At 39.3% G+C, this 22,472-nt stretch overlaps 1 protein-coding gene across 1 annotated transcript; it reads left to right on the top strand.

Moving 5' to 3' along the window:
• Positions 1–343: 343 nt before the first annotated feature.
• LOC148423843 (E3 ubiquitin-protein ligase MARCHF4-like) lies at positions 344–15,140 on the top strand. Its single transcript, XM_088415832.1, has 5 exons — positions 344–620; positions 821–1,453; positions 11,107–11,262; positions 12,689–12,881; positions 14,583–15,140. The coding sequence occupies exons 2-5, from the start codon at positions 1,064–1,066 to the stop codon at positions 14,984–14,986; spliced, it is 1,143 nt and encodes a 380-aa protein (XP_088271958.1). The 5' UTR covers positions 344–620; positions 821–1,063; the 3' UTR covers positions 14,987–15,140.
• The last annotated feature ends 7,332 nt before the right edge of the window (positions 15,141–22,472 follow it).

The raw sequence follows: 22,472 nt of genomic DNA, 5'->3' as shown, positions 1-22,472 counted from the left end.
AAAAAAATGTTGATTAATCATTGTACCTCTATTGTACATTGCAAGGGAGCGTGGTTACCCATACCTCCTTCGCAGTTTTGAGATTCTGGGTTGTGTGATTTCATTTAAAAAAAAAAAAAAGGGCATTCACTAGATACACACCAGCAATAACAAACGGGAGAAAATGTAAAATGTAAAAATGCCAGAGCCTGTTCCACAGTTAGTATTATTAAAAACCGTTTTGGTTTTCGCGTTTTATTTGCATTTGTTTATTTACCTATAGAGGAATGCTGAGGTGACATTGTGTTTTAGCCGAGAAAGCAGCGGACTTTTTAAATGTTCTCCTCTGCCTGTGATGTGCAGCTACATGTATGACGTGTGCAGGGCGTCTGGTCTGGGCTCTGTCCCAGGCTGCATGCTCGGCAGCATCCATCCACTCGACAGCAACAGCCAGTGCTCACACAGCACCACGCTTACCGGATGCTTTCTTCGCCCACGGCAGGACGCCTGGATGAACCCCCCCATCATCACCGGCCACGTCCACGTAGCTTCCTTCCCACGGAGGCGACACTGACAGCATGCGTGGAGGGGCTGGGTAGCGGGTTCAAAAAAACCGTGCAGAAATCGGCGTAGCTGGCCAGGTAAGACACGTCGGACTCGTCTGCCTCCCACATTAAGGCGATCACAGTGACGTTGCTTTATTATTTCAAGGCAGATTGTAGTTCGCAATGTGCCAATAAGGCCGTGAGTAGAAGACGACGACAGTGGTCACCGATGGGCCACATCCTTGTTAGTCAAATGCACAAGCCCATCAATCTAACGTTTGACTTTCCTCCTCCAGCATCCCCATTCACTCCGCCCAATGGCTTCGGACACTTGTTTACATCCGTGGGATTTGTTCGCCTTTTGGATTTACTTGGTCTTGGCCGGACGGTAAAAGCCGTTCATTCGGAATACTAGGTCGTAAATATCCCGTCAGGTCATCCCATTCAAGCGCCACATGAGGGGACGCGCAGTGCGCCCCTGCGCCGCGGTACTGCTGTGACTCGGTGGCCGGCTGGGTACACAAGGACCCGCAGGGCCGATGCTGCGCGGCCAGGGCATGCTGAAGAGCCGCTGCTGCGTCCTGCTTGGTGACCTGAGGCTGCTCCTGCTCGGGCCGCCGGCGCCGGCGCCTCCGCCTCCGCTCAGCCCCATGAGCGGACAAGCCACTCAGAGCCGCGAGCCGGGCGTCGCCGAGCGAGGCACCCCGCCCGCGGCAGCAGCAGCCGCCGCCTCCACCGGCACTGAGCGAGGACCGGCGGTGCCGGGCTGGGTGGACGCCGCGGAGCTGTCGGCGGCGCTGCGCGGATGCGGCAGCTCCACGGACGACTGCTCGAAGGGCAAACTGGAGGAGAGGTTCTCCCTCACCAGCTACACGGAAAGCGGCTTCAGGACGCCCGTGTGCAGGATCTGCTTCCAAGGACCGGAGCATGTGAGTGCAATGCTTCAACTTCCTTCACACGCTTCATTTGATGCACGTTTGACTGACAAACACAGCCGCATACAACCTATAGGCTACGTACATTATGTGCAATACTGCGGTGTTTGCCAACCTTGAACCAGGCACAGCTTACAATTCACGGCACCCCCCACGCCCAACAAAAAAGAAAAAAAAAAGTACTAAAGTGGCACCTACATTTACAATTCTATCAGTTTTTGTGCGGTCAAACTTACATATTCACAAATTTTCCTTTTGCATTTTTTTAACATCTTGGCACCATCTGGTTACCAATTGAAGTGAATTGAGGCGCTTCATTTACACTTAATGTAGCCTTTGCTGCCATCTTGTGGCTTGCCTAGGTAATTGTAATTCCCCCTTTTTGAGGGGGTGTCATTTGCTACTTGTGAATTTTTGCAAGCTATTTTTACTATTCACAGGACTGCTTTGTTGACTATGCTGTAAATCAAATCAATTTAGCCCACAGAAATGACTGCAAAATCACCACAAATGTTTGGCTCGCTTTTGAAGCATCAAGTACATTCTTGGAATTGTTTCTGAATACATCATACATGTTTGAAGAGAAAACTAAATTGAAAAAAAAAGGTGCAAACTCAGAAGTCCACACGACTGAACTGGCGGTTAAGTGGTTAAATGATTTTTCATCTTTTCTGTTCATTTTTTTTTAGGTGTTACAAGTAGTGCACTACAGTACTGCAATCTAATCGACAAAATTTGTTTGCAATAGCCCGTTTTTAAGGGGCGAACAATAATTTATGATGGACTAATATATTTTGATAACTTATAAATGGGGGAAAGCATTAATATTCTTCTTCACACTAAGGCGAATAAGGTTGATTCTGGGGCAGGCCAGTGGCTTCTTGCTCAGAAATGGATTCTGGCTTTTGACAAACATGTTGGGCTGGGTAGACCTATGAATGTTGCAATATTCTCTGAGACCCAGACTAGCAAACATTTGGTTTTCATCTATATATTTTGACTCATTCCAGCAACCCTCCTAAGTCAAGTGCTCAGTCGAGGACATCCTGGCCTTTCCAACTGCGTCTCATGTATTTGAGTGGGATGCAATTAACTTGTCTTGCTGAGCCAAAATGGAGAATGCAACAAAACACATAAAAAAGGCTGGGTCTCAGGAGCATATGAATTGGCATCCTTTGAGTTAACAGCTGAGCAGAGCCTCATTTCGGACACGCCTGCAACATTTGAGAGCAGGGAGAGGGGCTTGATTTGTCACTATTTCGAAGGCTCATTTTATTTATGAGATTTCTTTTTATATCCTGATTTTGCAGGATTGTTGCAGTAGTCCTTTCTGCTTTGTCAAATTTAAAAGACACTTATTTTTCCTTTCCAGGGAACTGAAGACTAGCACTTCTTCTTTTGCTCACAAATGTATGTTTGAGCCCGTTTAGTTGAGGGCAATGCTGTTGGGATTCTGCTGTATGGATGGCAACAGGTGGCGATACATAAATTCATTGTACCTGTCACTATATGTCACAAGCAAAAGTGAAAAATCTATCATATTTGTAATAATGAATGATTTCCGGAAGCGGGAATTAAAACAAGATAGTTTTTGGCATCATACCTGCTTGTCTTTCTCAACACATCGTCACAGCAGAGTGATTGGGAATACTGCTCTATAGTGGACATCAAATGAATACAAGTCAGAAAACTTGCGTGCACTCCCAACGTCTTGCTGGAGAGAACCTAATCTTAAAAAAAAAAAAAAAAAAAAAAGAAAGGCTGTTATAGCTGCTGCAAAGAAGGAAGGTTTGACCTTAAGCTGGCTATAGAGGCTGCTAAGAAAATAGCATCAAGATGAAATTGTAGTTTGACCAACATTTTTTTTTTAAATCCAATAAAATAATCATTCATAAATAAAAATGAATACCAGACCTTATTGCTCCCCAGAAAGGAGCACATAACGAATGTATTTAAATGAGAAGCTGGTCCAGAAAAATTAAGATCGCCTCACTAAATGGAAGGAAATGAGTTGACCACTTGATTTATAATTTGTGTCAATGTTTAATTCTTGATGCTGCCCATCATATTTTAGGGCATCTTTTCCAATTGCACTAAGTTTACAAAGGACTTTCAACTACTGCCGAAGCCAGAATATATTGGTCGACGTATTAGCAGAAAGTGCAACCAACAAAGGACACAGTCATGTCTGCATGTGTCCAAGAGTACAAACATAAGCTAGCTGTAGCTATGCTAGCTTCAGATATTCCAATGATTACTAAATCTTAAAAAGATTTTTACCAGTGGTTGTCCATCACAAGATGGAATTGTTCTTTACCACCCAAAAAGTGTTGTTCAGTACTGACAACAGTTTTTTTTTTTTTTTTTAAAGATCACATGCAGTAATATAGTGACCCCCATGTAGCTTAGCGACCCAAAACGAGAGCTGCATAAAATAGAAATGACTCAATCAATTAAAAACTTGAACCCCAAGCGGTAATGGCTGCATCAAATGTGATGGAACGCAATTAACGTGTCCCCTTGCCTTAATGTAAAACATGCAACTTACTGTATCATTTCATGGTCATTGCCTTTTCAATGGCCTACAATCTCAACTAATTACCCTTTCTGCATCTCTCTGCATCGTTTCACCTCTGAGCTCCCACTTTTTAATTATTACCAACACAGAGCCCACAGGCTGCTTTGCGAATTTTTTTCTTTTCTTTCCCACACCATCTCATCGCACAGTCAGCACATTTGGCAGCGCATACAAAACAGCAGAGAACCCAACGCCTTTCCCATGGCCTCCTCTCGCCACATTATCGACGTCTCCTTGATACGTCACGGCTGGTCAATAAAGCTTGATTGAACGCCATCTTATCTCTTAACGCTAGTCCTTGTCCCTCGCCCGCCTGCCTTGTGTTGGGGTTGTTGTCTCTCCGCCAAACCCAGATATGGATCTGCTGAGGTGTGAAGCGTGCACGTTTCTGAAAGGGGAGATAAGTGGAAGGTCTGCATGCCTCTGAGTGATAGAGCCGGCGGGGATGTTAGTCGTTCCTCTCTTCTGCCTTCGCTTTTAAGGTTGTCACATAGACCGAGGCGGCTCGTATCTGATGTGACAATCCTTCTCCAAACAACACTTCCATCCCCAAGGCTGCGAGACACAAAAAAGAAAAAATGGCGTGAGATACAAAAGTGCTTTGCAAAAGTCTTTAGATTGGTGATTCAAGCAAAATGATTATACAAACCACAATCACAAGTGGCACAATGTCAATGACTGTCAAAAAAAAACAAAAACATGAACTCTGATCGCTTCAGATCAAAACCTAATCCAAATGTGAATGTGTTTCTGTCACGGTAGCGTAGTAGGATCCAGAAGCAACGTTCGACATGCAGTTAATTCCTATTATTCATCACAAAAACAAAGCAAGATTGGTGCTCAAACATCCTTAGCAGCCATGTCGAGGAGAGTACTTGTTAAAAATCAGTTATAATCTTAACAAGATTTCACAGAATAATTCAGTTGATATATTAGACAAAATATTGGGCTTAATGAGCAATTGTCACATGCGTTCCTAAATCACATTCACTATCAAGGCTAAGTGACATAAAAGCCTTAATTGTGACGTGAATGGTGACTCTTGGAACAAATGCTCAATGAGATGCCTTCCTTAAAAGCTTTGACAGTTTTGGATGACTGCCAAAATGTGAACATCTGAATTGGATGTACAACGATAATGACATCCTAAAATACAGTGGTGCCTCTTTTCAGAAACAAGTTATCCTTTGCACAATTGTTTTGCTTTGACTTCTGAATTAGCTCAAAGCTACCACATAATCTGAAACACCATTACATGACGTAACATTTGAAGCCATGGATATTTGAACAGAAATGGCGCAGCAACACAAACAAACAATATTTACATATTTTAATTGACTAATAATAATGTAGCTTACTAATTCATGTACAGTAGTTTTGACATTTCATGTGCTCTCAATTTAGCTGCTCACTAGAAAAAACATTTTCATATCTAGATTGTCATAAATGTACTGAAAATTCAAAGTATTTTTCATTAGGGCAATAGTTTTTCACATATTTTAGTACTGCAATTCCCTGTGAAATGACAGTGTATAAGCTATCTTTTTTTCTTAATCTTATTTTATACTATAAAAGCTATGCAATTTATAGCAAGTTTCAAAGAGTAGTAGTTGTCCATGTCTATTTTTGTGGGAAAAGGCCTGCTCCTTGAAAATCAAAACTTAATAAATGTAAAAAAAAAAAAAATGACACTTTGTTTCTCTGCAGACTGAAGTAGTATAATGATTATATGGTAGAGAATTATCGTCACATGTATAGCACGAAATTCTTTGCACATCTATCGATTGAGGCAAAATTCCTTTTTAATTGAATCAAATTGTTTTGAATTCAAAACATGAATCAAATTGTTTTGAATTGAAAACAGTTATGAATTGAAAATAGATTCTGAAACCCAGACACCAATAGTGAGCCAAAGATTTCCACCCCTAGTTTTTTCTTTTTTAAATAAAAAAATGAATCTCCATTTACTCATTTATTCTTTTATTTAGCAAAACTTGAACACTTACGAACATTTTTACCAACTTTGTCTGCAATGTTTGCTTTGATATCGTTGATCACGTATCGTTTTTATCTGAGTTCTTCTAGTGACCTTTTGTCTGCAGGATCACGTTAGGGGAAAAAAATGCCTCTGAAAAAGTGCTATATCATTAGGTCCGAAACAACATCAACACTGCTTTTTCAACACAATTTTTTTTTTAGTGTCAGTGACATTTAAGGAACACACAATGAGGTAACATTGAGCTAGAAATTAAAAAGCGAAAACAAAATACTTTGGAAGGTCGAGAAGAACAACAAAACAAGCATGTTGAACCTAAACAAACGAACAGTCAAATTAGATTTTTCTACCAAAATGGACCAAGTTAAATCAGTGGTTGCGATATGAAGATGATGACGGATGCAACATGTAACTTCATTCTATTAGTTTAATAAATGATACTGTGACATTTCTTAATATGTTCTTTGCTCACGTCTTGCAGTTTGAACCTTAGACTTACTTTGTCCCTTTTACTGCGTAAATTTTGGGACCCAAAGCTTTTTAGTGTTGTGAGTCACGGGGACAGTTTCCAGAGGTAAAACGAGCCCTGGTCCTTCCTGTCTGCTCCAAAAAGCACACTAGAATGATGGCACACAGTAAAGATACTTTTGTTTTGTAGGCATCGTTAGCCCTCTCAGCCTCCGTGCTCGCACAGGAGCCGTGAGAGTCATCCTCCCTCCTTCTCTTTCCTCCAAACCACGGAGCAGCGTCCCGCTACAACAAACGAGGGAGCCAATCCAAGCGTCCTTGCCACTATGTCTAAAAATACATAGCGAAAAACCTGGCGCCTGCGGCCGCTCCCAACCAGATCGAATGTTTTACAACCTAATTCTCCCTTTGTCTTACGATATCTCGACGTACAAAAAGACTAATTCCGAATATAACCGTCTTGTTTGCACAGAATGAGATAATGAGGATGATCGCTGTTACGTAAGAATCCCACAACAATGGGACCGCCTCGCTGCCAGGTTGGATAGGCGCAATGATCACAGCCGCAACACTGTCTTTTTGTTCACGTTACAATTTCCTCATTCTTCCCTTGACAAGACAGACGTCCCCTGGGGGAGCGAAATTGCCAATGAACAATTTCAGGCTTTCGTTCCATGCATAACTCCAATATGTTTACACGAGCGCCCTGACAGCGCGCGTGTAAAGCACACACAAATATTTTGAAATCTTAAACCAGCATTGTTTTTTTGCATTGCACACAAAAGTTTCAATAGAAACTACCAAAAATATTTTTGTCAACGAAATAAAAAAATACATGAACATTTTCTCTACAATTATTTTCTATGCACCCCATCTAGCATAAACCTATTTTCTGATTATTGTGTTTGTTAAATATGAATAAACAAAAACCCTCCTGTTTTTATTCATCACAGGGCGGCCATTTTGCCAATGCTGGTGACTGAAAATGACATCACAGTTGCTCACTGCTCAGCTTACCGTCACAACTACACCCAGAAAACATGTTTGTTTTTCGATTTTTTACTTGCCCTCCCTTAAAAAACCGCTAGACTAATTTTACATTTGCAGAACTAACATAAACTGCAGGAAAAGGGTCTTTCGTTTTCATATTCGTCAATTCATTTAAAGGGGAAGTGAAGTCAAAATTTCCATTCTTAAGACTTTTAAATTATTTAAAAAAATGATAGTGAAAATTCCCCAAAAGAAATCAAAACCCCGAACTACACCTAAAAAAATGTTAAAAAAACACGATAAAATACAGATGTACTAATTGTTTGAAAGTTCCCATACCATGTTAACAATTTTTTTTAAAAAAAGCTTTATTTTTTGTTCCTTTCATGAGGTTTGCAGGATCATTGCAAAAAAAACCCAACAACTGAAACTCACAACTTGGATCTTTTTTGAGCTGAAACGCTAAAACGACAGCTGCATTTGTGGTGATTTTACATGATGCACGAGTTGCAGCCCCTCATTTTCATTTTTTTTGTCTTAATAACTTGAATGGATCATCGAGTGTGTGAAGCAGCATGGCAGCTGCTCTCGTCCCATCACGACACCATCAGTAATTTAGCTCGGGGTTACTCCGAAGCGCCTTCACTCGTTTCTACACCTTACTGGCCTCAAAGTCATATTCAGTTCTATCTTTGCTATAATTGCTAGCAAATAGCCAGGTGTTTGAGAAATTATGTCCAATTTTATAGAAAATGAATCCTGCAGGGGGATGTAAAGGTGCCGTTTTCGGAACGATTGCTTCTATCATGTCTTCATTTTAGATCTGAGTTTGCTTGCTAAATGGCAACACAGCTAATGCACTTGGACACAATAAGAAGACTCGAGGGGAGCGGCATAGTGTCATTCTTCCTGTATGGCTCGGCGTGATGCTTCCTGCATTTTACGGAGGACAGACGCTCTGCCATTTTGTTGGAAATGGCCCAGAGGAAACGCAAATAAAAAAATAAAAAGACGACGACGCTCATCTTGATCCAGGCCTCTCTCCTCCATTTTATCTCAGACATAACAGAACTCATTTGAACGCCAATAGAATTTTTTTTTTTTTTTTTTTTTTTTTTACCCTCGTCGTACCTCTTAAATTAATCTCCTGGGAAGTGGGCTTCCTCGTGTCTCGGCTCAGTTAAAACGTTCCAATTTATTCCTCTAGCAATCATCACTTGAGACACCAGTAAAATGCAAAGCAGACTCTGCATAATATTGCATATTTTGTTCCGTGATCATATCTAACTATCTCAACGTGCTGCAAAAATTCCCGCAGATTTTAGAAAATTGTGACTGGCTCTGACAAAAGGGTTTTCATTTATCAAAAAAGAAAATTGTGTTATTCTTTGATTCTAATTCCCCTTTCTAATGACATAAAACATGGAGATGCCTTGAAAACTGACAGTTACAGCAATTTGAATGTTGCTAGCTAAAAAGCTCTACTTATTTGTACATCTTTCAAACCTCCATAACAATACCTTAGGAAAAAGATACTGACTATTTCAAAGGAAGTTAAGGACATCATTTGAGTTTTTGGGCCTTTTAAAGCTGTAGTATTTCTCAGCAGATGAAATAGGGCAAACATGACGATTCGGTCTCTACCCCAAACAACTTTGAAGATCTTATTGAGCTTAAATATCATCCCCTCCTCACTACTTGTAAGGTTTTCATGGAAATTTCGATCTAAGAACTGTGTTTCAAATGATGATTTGCCATTTGGTGTGGCCTGTGACAACAATTTAATTGTGTTGCTTGCATTATGGGACAAGGGTAGGATGAGCTTTTCATCTTTAAGGTTAACAATGTCCGTATTAGGTTTTATAGTCATGCCATTTAATACAGTATAAAGTGGACTTGTCACTCTGTCAAGGACCGCTCATTTGTCACAGACGTGTTATGTGATCACTAGAAAACGTTGCATGAAATGACTACATTGAGAAGTGCTCAAAACATGACATCTATTAAATTACGTATACATATATATTTATTTGTATATGGATCTCAAATTTGAAGCACTGCAGTTAGAAAACTCTGTTCAATATGAAGAAAAAAATGAATGTTGTGTCAAGCAAGATGGTTGACCTTAATTGACCTCTAAAAGCAAGAAAGTGGCTACACCACATATCCTCGTTTGAACTTTAATGCGACCACATTAAAACCATTTTATTTATTTTCCTGTTTTTCCAGATGTCCACCGTTTTGCCGGCGCTCATAAAAAGAAATGCTTGTTGCCCGAGTGCTGTTGCCAATTAAAAAAAAAAAAAAAAATCATGCTCTTTCTGTCGCAGTTTATTATGCTGCAATTTTCCTTCTCCTAAAGTTAATGGAGTGCACTTGGATGGAGGCCAGGCTTTTTGAGTAATACCAGAAGCTATCGCTAATTCAGCATCATGTCATTATTTACCTCCGCACTGAGGGCATCGGGGAGAAAATGCATAGCACGGGACTGTTTTAGTGATAATGCATTGCAAAACAATGCAAAAGCTGTGTCATCGGAATACAGACGGGTACGTTGTTCTATTTTTTTTTCTATTTTTTTTTGTTGTTTGATCAACAAAAGGACATTTAGTTGTCACTTCCTGTGCGTGTGGGCTGGAATGCCACATTTGTTATCAGATGCTCCCATTCGCTCTCCAGCCCGGCTTTTCAGCTCTTGGCGGCGATCGGGACAGTCACAGCAAGCGTGTCGAGTCCCGCCGGACACGTCACAAGTGTTCTGATGGCCCTGCCAATACACGCCCACTCGGACCATCTGTGGACGGACATTTTTCTCCTCCACCTACCCCCCACTACTTTCCTTCTCTCTTAATTTCAGTATGCTAATAATGTGTAGGTATATTTCCATGTGTCATTAAACAATCTGGGCTACATGGTTATTTGTTATTTGCAGAAAACCTATAAATGTGATGTTTATGTGCTCAAGCCACAGTCTTGTAATATAAAAATATTATCGTATTTTCCGCACCATAAGGCGCACCGGATAATAAACCGCACCCTGAATGTGAATGGCCTATTTTAAATCTGTTTTCATATATAAGATGCACCGCATTATAAGAGGCATAGAATAGAAGCTAGGGTAGTGGCTGGGGTTGTGTTTGGGGTTGTGTTGTGCATCCATTAGATGGAGCTGCGTTATATATTCTGTCCAACACAAGCAAATAATTAATTTCATTAAAACTTTAGACCTACTACACTGCTGTGATTTCAATGTTGATCATTGTATTGGTATTTGAGGCACTTAGTGTTGTTTTTTTTCAGCTCATATTTGGTGTAAAATGTTTGAGAACAACCAAGTCATTGATCACTGCGATAAAAATGACAATATTTTGTCACAGATGTAGACAAGCTAACAGTTAACCTAGCACGTATGCTTTGTTCCTCTTTGTATTTTTTGTGAATTTGGATGTCCTGTGGCACCCTGCCACATGTAACAGTTTATTCTCGGTACTACAACTGACTGCAGTAGGCACACATGCTGTTTTTTTTTCCCCGTATAAAAATGTTAAAAATCCCTGTGTGTGCACCATTTTGATCCCAAAGAAGCGCGAGGTAATTCTTCTTGTTTGGATGCAGGGGGAGCTCCTGAGCCCATGTCGGTGCAGCGGCTCGGTCCGCTGCACGCACCAACCCTGCCTCATCAAGTGGATCAGCGAGCGAGGTTCCTGGGCCTGTGAGCTCTGCTATTACAAGTACCAGGTCATCGCCATAAGCACAAAGAACCCACTGCAGGTGAGGCCTCACCTCGTCAATTCAAAAGTCTGTTTTGATGTTTCTGTCGAGATTTGCCGAGTTGCCCTAAATGCTGACAGTGTTGGACAGATTCAATTTACACTTGAAAAGGATGACAGATTTTTCCCTCCCAGCCAGCTACACGCATTTGTGAGCATAATGCAGAACTCAAAGTACCTTAAACTGCAACTCTGCCATATGAGTGGGAGGTAAAACGGGTGAATAACTCACAGTATAAAGTGCTTTGGTGGCATTGCGGTCTATTTACATCATGTACTCAATTTCCAAGCACTTGCCCAAAGTGATGTGCAAACTAGGAATGGCAAATCCCCTCAAACTTTGTGTGTGGATTGCAGTGACAAAGACGGAAAGAACCCAACTGAGCACTTGGTGAAAACATCACAGTTGATGTGCAGCGCTTAATTGACAATTCACTAATGATCAAAATAATATACCCTGTAATTATTTGTTGGTGGCCTTAATTTTTAAACTGTCCACGTCCTTGATCATTTCAGCATAGTAAATTTTCTCAGATTTCTGTGGGCTTTCATGAATACTGATTAAACATACTTGTTTTGAATGAAAAATTCATTAAAAACAAATGCAAAACCCTGCTTTTACTTTGGAAAACAATGTTCAACCTTTTTGCAATCTGTAAATGATTTATAATGTTTGTGCATTTTCTGCACTGTCAATTCAATTTTTTCATAAAGAGATGGAAATTCAAGCATGTTTTGCTTCCATCTCGTTGATCTATTAACCCAGCCCAGTTAAAAGGGAATTTGAGTTCTGTTTTATACCTATGCTTTTAGAGAAATGCTTTCCATTATTTTGGTCAGCTCCATGTGCTAATCTGGTATTCAATAAAAACCCACTCAAAAACTGAAAAATCACGTTTTTAAACCCACAAAAAGAATCAGACATTCGACCACTAGACGGTGCACAAAGACAACCAATATCTCAAGGAAGACAATGATCCTTCACTACATCGTGCCTCACCTATTGCGCCCTCAGTGCATCACACATTTTTCTCATGGGGAAAAAAATGCTGCAGAGAGACGTGCGTTCAGGTTTCACTCCATGCATGACAGACGAGTTAACTGTATACAATAACTGTACTGTTATCCCTTCCCGTTTCCATCTCTTGGCTGTAGTGAGGATCACAGAGGTCCGCAGTTGACGATCTAAAGTAAATCCTATAGATGACCAAACATGATAACAGGCAGAGTTTGCACTTGAATTTTCAATTTATTAAAAAGCAGTCTAGGCAACAGCTTTCCAAACTCTTTCGTCGTCCCCATTAACCGCGAAAAACGAGGGATTACAGTACTGCGATAAAATAAAAATAAAAAAAAATCGTCTGAAATACAGCACAGTGGTACCTTACTCGAATCATGACTAACCTTACTTGTGTGTGGTCCCGCAGTGGCAAGCCATCTCACTCACGGTGATCGAGAAAGTGCAGATTGCCGCGGCCATCCTGGGCTCTCTCTTCCTAATGGCCAGTATCTCCTGGCTAGTGTGGTCCTCGTTCAGCCCGTCAGCACGCTGGCAGCGGCAAGACCTGCTCTTCCAGATCTGCTACGGCATGTACGGCTTCATGGACGTCGTCTGCATAGGTGAGCTGCCGATGATGGATTCACGAGAACCAAGAAAATAACATGTCAGAAGTGTTGATTACACTAATGTCTTCCACTGTCGTATTGTGCTGAGAAAAAAGTGAGTTGAGGACAGGGCTGAACAATTTTGAAAAATGATCATTTCTTTTCTGCCATACTGTCCTGCACAATAATATGAAATTACTTCCTGAGCAATAGCTTTGTAAAGGCACAATTGTTGATACAGCTCCCATATTAAAATATCATTAGCTTGTGCAACTAGTCGTAACGTCTGTCTAAACGCATATTGTCTCAGAAGAGATCATAAAACAAATGAAATGCATTAAAATTGCAACTGCTAGGTCACAGTTTTTTTGATCCACCCAACAAGAACGTGATCATCTTTGAAGTAGCTTTCACTGCATACATTTGAATAGATTTCTAACAAAGTGACACTTTGAGAGTCCCTCGCTGAAAGGGGGGGAGGGGGGGGGGGCATGTGATGATGAAAGTGACATTTGTAGCATCAATCCGGTTTAAGATCGACGTCCTCCCGAGATAGACCATTGGATGGCATCCGGCATTAGGAAAACTCTTTGAGCGTCACTGCAGGAATAAGCAGGATATGAAGGAGGTGAGGACTAATTATCTCCTGTGCGGTCAGGATTGACAGCAAGTCATTTAAGAGATGAACTTGTCATCCAGCAGACTGTTATTTAAAGTGAGTGTGGGCGTGTTAAAAAGATGAACAGATGATTTCTTGTCTATCACTTAAACAACGTGAAAATAAATGTGATAGCTGCAGTCTAATTTCAGAGGACGGTTGGGGGGGGGGTCACCTTGTAAGATTATTACATTCATTCTGCCTTTTTAAACATAACAATGCTCAGCTGTCATTGACAGTCAAAAAAGATAATTAGGTAAGTCATTATTTTTTTTTTTAATTTTTTACAACTACAGACACTCAATGCAAGGTACATAATTTTTTTCTACTCTTCAAATGTTTGCCTAAAGTAGGGTTTAAAAATGGCTGATACTAATTTGTTTATTTAGTTTATTTAGGTGATGAAGTACCAAAATAAGCACAGTAATTAATTACTTCAGGACATTAAGCACTGAAATAATCAGTTACTTTAGGCAATTGTTGAAGTCATTCCTTGAGGTTCTAAAGTATTGGATTACCTACAGTAATTGATTACTTTGGAAATTAATTCAGTTCAGGAAAAAATTAGAACTCAAAGGATACAAGTAAAAAGCGACTTGCTTTTAATTTTAAAAAGAAACGAGCTGCTTCATTGTAATTTTAAAACCCTTAAATAAAAACTCAGTCCTGAACGTCACATCATTCGAATTTACCCAACACAGCATCAAATATGTATTTGCTTTTGTTCACGTGATTATTTCATAAGTCCAGAACCTTAATTTTGTCGGCAGTAGGATGCAAGTTGAAACGATTATTTACGCTGGACTGCTTTTTGCGTTACAAAAAGATTAGTCTCTCCTACGTGAGTTCAACCAACACAAAAATCAATAAGTAATTTCAAACCGCGCTTTAGAGATTATTGAACGACACCAGAAAAGAAACGCTTTACTTTTGCTAACCTGAATTTAAAACAAAGAAAATGCTATATTGACAGTTTTTCCGGGTCAAATGAATCTGGGCTTGTGCTTAACTAACTCGAACCTAATGGAAGTTGCCCTTTCTGATCGATGCCTCCGCAGCGCTAATTGTCCACGAGGGGCCTTCCGTGTTCCGCATCTTCCACCGCTGGCAGGCTGTCAACCAGCAGTGGAAGGTCCTCAACTATGACAAATCTATGGACAACGTTGACCTGAAGGACGTGACGGTGGACAGAACTCATCAGCCCGGCCAGGCTTACCAGACTGGGCTCGGAGTGTCCACTTCCACCTCCTCGCTGATGGTGGTCGCCTCCACGGCCGCCGGCGCCGCGTCGACCACCGTGGTGGCGCCGGCGACCAACGGGAACCCCGATGGCGGCGCGGTAGCCGACCCGCATTGCCCCTACAACCTCCTGCACTTGCTCAGCCACCTGAGGCCGTCGGAGGCTCGCAGCCAAGCCAGCAGTAACGCGCGAGAGCTGGTCATGAGAGTCACTACAGTCTGAGGAGTCAGATGAGGCCTTATCTCTCACGTGGAGGGGGTGGGAGGATGCTCGCCAGCCAAGCAGATGAACTGCACTAAAACTATTTCCGTCTTGTTTGCATCATCGCTGTCCTTCCATGGATTGAATAAAATACAAATTGGTTCATTTGCAGAAATGCCTGGAAAATTCATTCTTATGGGGTTCGTAATCCATTATTTAGTTCACGATGATCCTCGGGTGATTTTTTTTTTCAGATTGGTTCAGTGGTTCTTAACCTTGTTGAGGGTACCGAACCCCACCAGTTTCATATGCGTAATCACCCAACACTTTTTTAGTAACACGGACATGTACATTTATATTTAAGGCCTTTAAATTCCTAACTAGTACATTAAAAACAGGTTAAAAAAAAATGACCCAATCCCTTGGTTTTATAAATAACAACCAATGTTTCTGGGATGTTTTAGGTTTGTGCTTAACAACCCAGAAAGTTAAGTCATGTTGACCAATATATTGGGTTGGTTCTTTTTGACTCAAATTTGGGTTATTTTTTAAACCCGCTGTTTTTTTAGAGTACGAACTTGGGTTTAGATTTTACTATATAAAATAACCCCCTTACGAAAGCTTATCTTCATGATGACCACTAAATTTACTGTATGTCTAAATTATCAGTCACAGATGAATATTTACTGCTAAAACAACTAATACACACTAAAAAATTTTTTTAAAAAGGGTTAGAAAAGGATTGATGTAACTATTTGGGTCAGTGTGACCTAACCCGCTGGGTTATTTGATATATAAATACACAATTTTTGAAGTTGCTTCATACAAAAAAGGAAAAGGGGGGAGGGGTTGAGTTTACTCATTTGAGTTATGTCTGTAGTAACAGAACTTAATCGGAAATGAGTTCTTAAGCAAGCTTATCTCCAATATGACCACTGTATTTGTGTTTCAAAAAAATATATACAAATGCTCAATGCAATAAGCTCTCTTAATGAGTGCTTTTCCCCTATCAGGTCGCACAACATTAAAGTTTGGATTGTTCCTCACCACTTCAAGCGTTTGCTGTACTAGTTGCTTGGTAATATTTATAGGGTTGTATCATAATTCCTCCTCGTAGTCCAAAAAAAATGGTCCTATTTCACGTTACAATTGATAACTGAAAAAAATCATCCAAAACATAACAAGGAAAATGAACCTCAAAACAGCATTATAAAAATTGCATGTGAAATCATGATATGTATTAATTAAGACATTGGGGATTTAAACTGAGACCCATGCATCAAAGGTTATAAATTAAAAAATATAGAAGGGAGTGAAAAAATGTTGTGTGATCACTGTGGTAAGATTCCCATCTTCTTCATTATTTTTCACATTTTATATCAAATTTATTTTTCTTTTTTTATGCATTTTAAAAAATGGCCTTTTACAGGGTTGTGTTGACATTTTTATATCCACTGTAGATCAATGTTCTTGCTTGGCTTGTCAGCGCATAAATCTAGATATTCAAGTGAGAATGTACTCATAAAATATTTATGCTTTAAAAAAATCTCTATCATATGATGGCATAAAATAAGGCACACTAAAAAGTCGACTTAATGCTTCAGAAAAATAGAACCACCTTATTGAAACAGGCTTGTGCAATCCCCGTTTGTCTTGTCTCCTTGAATTAGTCTTAATAGTTTGTTCTATTTTAATGTAAGAAAGAACCTACGTTTCAGACTTCAAAAGGTAAAAACATTGAGAGGAAAGCGTGACTTACTGTCCAAACGTGTGAGCGTCATTAAAAGAACTGGAAGCAGCTTTTTGTGTCAGCATTGCATCAGCACCGCGCCTGCAGCGATCGGAAGGAAAAGAAAAAAAAAACATTAGAGGGAGAAAAAGGTGGAGCATTTATCATTGAATTATTGCTGTAGAACTGCTTGAATACAGGTTTCACTTTACTGTAAAACAACAAAAAGACAGGGAGGCATCCATTACCGTAAGATGATGTCTTTCTGTATCAGGATTTTGAGTTGATTTAAATGAGTTTATATTAAACTCATTCACTGCCATTGACGTCTGTAGACGTCAAAGATCCAGTTTTACTGGGCAGCCATTAAATTATTCTACTTGTCACAATAGCTTACTGGTATAGATCGAACACTCATTAATTAAATGACAGGCAGTATCAGGCAAATACCTGGTCTTTTTTTTTTTCAAGGTATCAGAGAAGTAGGTACTTGTGATGGCAGTTTAACAAACACAAACATAAATAATACACAATAATACAAAAAATACATTTGCTATTAATTTCATGACAAAATTAAAAGAAAATACTATAGTGGAATATGTAGGTATTCCATTAAAATTATTTTTCAATGATTTTGGCGAGAATTTTTGTGTTGCAAAACTACTTGTGGTATCAGTATTTGGAATAGAGTCCCCATACTGGTATCTTTCTGAAAAAGAAATAATACTGAACATCCCTAATTTGAAAAAACAAAACAAAACAAAAACATTATTTGCAGTAGATAATTGACATTTTGCAGAACATTTAACTCACTCGCATTGTATTGTACACCAAAGCACACAACAAGCAAAAAAAAACAAAAAAAAAACGTACATTTTGGTCATTCCGATCCATGCGTTTGACACCTTTTCTAAAAACAGGAATATTTCACAGTATGCATGCAAAGGATAGAGCGGGGGGGCAGTGACTGCGCCAAGGCATGGGTGTCACTTGCAGTCTATTGCCTCCATACAGTATTCATGGCTCACATTCAGTTCACACCACCAGTGATCTCGCAGCCTTTCAAGCTCTTGCATTCAAATATGCTCTTTCATTGCTCTTGTTTTATGTCCCGGGAATGTCAGTTTGAAGAGGGTGTCTGCTATCGGTCACTGCACTAAAATCGAGAAAAATATAACTTATATGCTTTGGTAATACAAAGGAACAGCCGACGTTACCTCAAAACATTCTTAGTATTTTAAACATGGTGTGATTTTCTGACAGAAGTAATTCTGAGGGCTGGGCAATATGATTACAAAATTAAATCTTGATTTTCTTCAATTGTTCAATTATATTTGAAAATATATTTTTCAACTTGCTGTCAACTGAAAATGTTATCAGCTGTACTCAAGTCCCGGGTAACAACCAATTATGGCTCATCTGTTGGTCATGTGACATTTTCTGTTGACAGCAAGTAAAATGTGTTTTCAAACGTATTACCGTATTTTTCGCACTATAAGGCGCACCGGATTATAAGGCGCATCCTCAATCAATGACAGATTTTAAAACTTTTTCCATATATAAGGCGCACCGGATTATAAGGCGCACCATCAATTAGTGGAATTTGAAAACGTTTTAAATCAGAATATAGTAATACTCAAAGTAATAACAATAATAACTCAAATAATAACTCTAAACTCTCAATAGCATATTAAGTTAATGTCAATATGATCTCAATATGACCAACTGTAAACACACAAAAGAAACAGTCACAATATTGATCCACATATAAGGTGCACCTGATTATAAGGCGCACCATCAGGTTTTAAAAAAATTAAAGCTTTTTGGTGCGCCTTGTAGTGGGGAAAGTACGGTAATTAAATTAATTTGATTAATTGCCCAACCCCTGTACTTACCAAATCTTTATGATAAACATTTAATCAGTAGCCAAGTTTTGAACTTCAAGCAACCTAAAACTAGTGATGACACAAAGTCGGTAAATAGTACTAAGCTGATAAAATAAAACTTGTGGACTAGTGAACTGATGGAGGGATCAGAGCAACATAAATCATTCAACAAGCCACCACCACCCCATTTAATTTCAGCATTTAATTGAATGCGGAACGATCACTGTATAACTTTGTGAACGTTTGAAATTAACTGCAAAATATGAAATCAACTTCATTATCGCCACCGCACTCTGCTATAGATGCCTTTTTTATTTTAAATGTTTGAATTCATCACTGCTTTTTGACAAGTTGATGCCGGTCCAGTATAAAGCTAGAATCAGGTAGCGGAGCACGATTTGACTGCTGAATTATTGAAGCGCCATCCAGCGAGCCGCATGGAGGTTGTCGAGAGTTCATTTTCGATCTGCCCGCCTCGCTTCTCGTGACACTTTTGAAACTAAAGGAGGACACGCCACGACCAAACCAACCAACAGTAACCGAACTGCACTGTTAATGTTTTGAAAGGCCGAGGTCATGGTATTTTTTTTTACACTTTCCACAGTTAAATATATGCATAGAAATGACATCGGGCACATTGGCGATTTAATTTCTTATCAAATATGAGTTTAAAAACAAATAGGGGTCTGTAAATGACCCCCAAGCCATAGTTTGGACACCACGGGTTAAAATCCTTAAGGGCCATAAATGGTCACTGTTACAAAAAGAGTTGACAGTAATAATAACTTTTTTTTAAAACATGTTTTCAATTACCTACTTTCGGTGTTACGATAGATATAAAGATCACATTTTTGTACTATTGCTGTTTTTGTCAAAAATAAAACAGCTTTTTTTAAACGCATAAACAATAAATATAAAATATGTATTATTTTCTCCAAAAATGTTCTAATATACAATGAAGGCAATGTTTTTGGGTAAGATTTGAACAACATTTAAACCCACAACAAATCAATGGTAGTGTAATTCTTTTAAAAGCTTTTCCGGTGATGTCATTCTCTAAGCTTGCAAGTGTGATAGACGCTCACACAGTGTGTGGAGTTATTTCACAAATTGTTCTTCTTTTAGTCCATACACAGTGTGATTAAAAACAACGATGAGCTTTAAGGCACAGAAAATGGTCCAAAATGGGCTTAGTGAATTGTTGAAAGTGAATGAACTGCTTTTAGCGGGTGTTATTTGAATTCCAAAACACTCCGGGATAAAAGTGATACATTAACATAAATATCATAACTCCTCTGGCATTTCTCTTGCTTCTACAAAGGAACGTTATCATTTAGACAAGCTGAGCATGTCTGTTGTGATAAATTGGTGCATTATGTCCAAACATTCATAAACCGTGAGGGAATGGAGACAAAGAGTAGCACCGGAACCCAGCAAATGCAACAAATTATCTGGATGACCACCAGTAATGGACTTAGTATGCTGCCAAGGTTTGTAGAAGCAAGGTATTGACTGCGAAACAACTATTTGCATAAAAAAAAAAAAAAAGATTTTTTTTCCTTCGACTGATAGTTTTAATTCTCCAGTGTTTTGTCCCCTCCCATGGGGAGAGAAGAGGAGGATGTGGACCCAACTGCAGGAAGGCAGAGTTCAAAATGATATTTTAAGAAGAAATGGGTGCAAAATAAAAAAGGTCAAAAAGGTATACAAAGTAACTAACAAAAAACACATAAATAACCTCAATACAGAACCACTTGAACTGACTCTGGAATAAAATGCACGGAGACTAACAGGACAACAAAATTATCAACAGCAAAACGTCGACAATGACCTGACAAGAACGGAAAGGAAACAGGAAAAAAAAAACACTCAACAAGGATCACCTGGACACGAAACAATTGGAACAGGGAGCTGATTGGCCAACACAAGGGAAGCGGGTTAATGCAGACAGGTGGGCGCAATCACACTAAGTGAAACAGTAACATGAACTAACATGAACAAAAGACCAACAATCCAGAATGTAAAAAAGAATCGAAAATCCAGACACCAACCAAAACACCACACATCAACCAGAACATAAACTATAGAACAAGATAATTGTGTCGTGTTTAAAAGAAGCCACCGAAAACATAATAATACCAAATAACACATACCAAAAAAATAAAATAAAAAAGCTAGCAGTGATATCCACTATACAGTGGCTGAGCTGTACTGCTACACCTTGCTGCTCTTTTAAAACAGCAAAACAAACATAGAAATACAATGCAGCATTTCTTACTTTCTCAATCCAAATTTACAGGCATTTGCTCTGGCTCCATAATTCATCTTGCATGATTTTCAATCATCTTTTTGGAGAAATCCCCCCACTCCCCGATGTTGGTAGTTATATTGGCCAGAATGAGAGGCAGGTCGCCGGAGGGTCACTGCTCACATGTCGGCATTGATGTTGATGAAATGCAAGCGAGATTTAAAGGTGTGAGAGCAGGCAGTTCTGTGACAGCACTTTAAATCATTGTTTATGCTTTTTTCTTTTTCCTTTTTTTTTTTAAACTGCTGCTGCTGTAATTGATAACCACGGGACGTTTACTGTGTCTCTCAAGGGCATTTCCATGTGATACATGACAGTTGCAAACTAGCAAGAGTCTATAAATTAGACTAGAGGCCATAGCAGAGGTTATTATTGTAGATTGTGCCTGTCTGTGTGGGACTGCAAAGAATGACGTTAATGCACTGCTGGTGAGAGGCCGCATTTCAGCAATGGCTATAAAACCATTAAGTGCGTTATTATTGATCAATTGTTTTGATTAGCAAAAGTGTTTTACTGTGGCCCGGTGTTGCACGAGGTCAAACGAACTCTTTCAGTGCCATGGATGAGAATTTTTGTGTCAAGAATCACCTATGGTTTTGATTTTTAATAGACACATTTTTACTGTTTTTGTTTATGTGTTATCGAAGCGAGGGACCGTTGAGATGTTTTAGATGCTACTAAAGAACAGAAAATGATAAAATCTTACTTTCTTTTTCTGGGGTAAAGAATGGAATTCCAATCTTTCATACGGTACCACCAATGTCTACATACAATACAACATTCTGCCGGCATTGAAAGATGTGTCAGAATGCTCGAAATCGCTAGGACTCTAAGGGTTGTCTTATAAGATAACGCTTGGCACTGAAAGAGTTAATATTGGAGTCGTGTTCTGGCAAAAAAAAAAAATTGCGTAAATGACAAAAACAGATCAGGCAGAAAACAAAATATTGAGTTTGAGATTTCTCCCAAAATACTCTCCTTAAGTTCTCTAACTGTATTTTCCAGCAGCTAAAAGGTTACAATTGTAGTCCATTGTATTACATTATTTAAAACCTTGGTGTCAATTTCGACCCGATTCGGGCCATTGATCTAGAGTAGACACATCTAACAAAAAGCATTAAAAATACACAAGGAGGCTGAAAATGACTATTGATTGTCAAAGCAGGACGAGGTTCAAAACGGCACCCAAAATGCTTGCAAACGGAATTTCTTTAATGAGAAAGTTTACATCAGGGACCCATATGACCATTGTCACCCAAGGGTTTTAATACAGATGTTTTTTTTCTTCTAAATTCAATCAATTCTTAATTTCAACCTGCATCCATTATTAGTATATTAATACTTCAGTGATGTAATGCAATACTTTGACAGCATTCATGTCCTCAGCCTTAACAAATGCATTGTATCCAGGCCTGATGTCTATGCGGTATAAACACACAGGGAGTGTTCTCCATGTAAGGAGAAGAAAAAAGAGCAGCCGCTGTGTGTCTCTGAAACACTTCTTGTGTCCACACAGCAACATAAATACATCATTTCAGCAGGACTATTTACTTTATAGACGCCTTCTTTTATACCATTACATTT

This window comes from Hippichthys cyanospilos, chromosome 5 (assembly GCF_059441005.1).
Source record: "Hippichthys cyanospilos isolate Australia breed blue-spotted pipefish chromosome 5, RoL_Hcya_1.0, whole genome shotgun sequence".
Classification (NCBI taxonomy): Eukaryota; Metazoa; Chordata; class Actinopteri; order Syngnathiformes; family Syngnathidae; genus Hippichthys; species Hippichthys cyanospilos.
The sequence above is the reverse complement of the archived record's forward strand: the minus strand, read 5'-3'. Positions and strand labels throughout refer to the sequence as shown.

Excerpts from the sequence above, each read along its gene's own strand:
- LOC148423843 (XM_088415832.1), top strand. The coding sequence starts at position 1,064 with ATGCTGCGCGGCCAGGGCATGCTGAAGAGCCGCTGCTGCGTCCTGCTT. Across the intron at positions 1,454-11,106 it reads GCTTCCAAGGACCGGAGCAT|GGGGAGCTCCTGAGCCCATG; the intron begins GTGAGTGCAATG and ends GTTTGGATGCAG. Across the intron at positions 12,882-14,582 it reads CATGGACGTCGTCTGCATAG|CGCTAATTGTCCACGAGGGG; the intron begins GTGAGCTGCCGA and ends ATGCCTCCGCAG.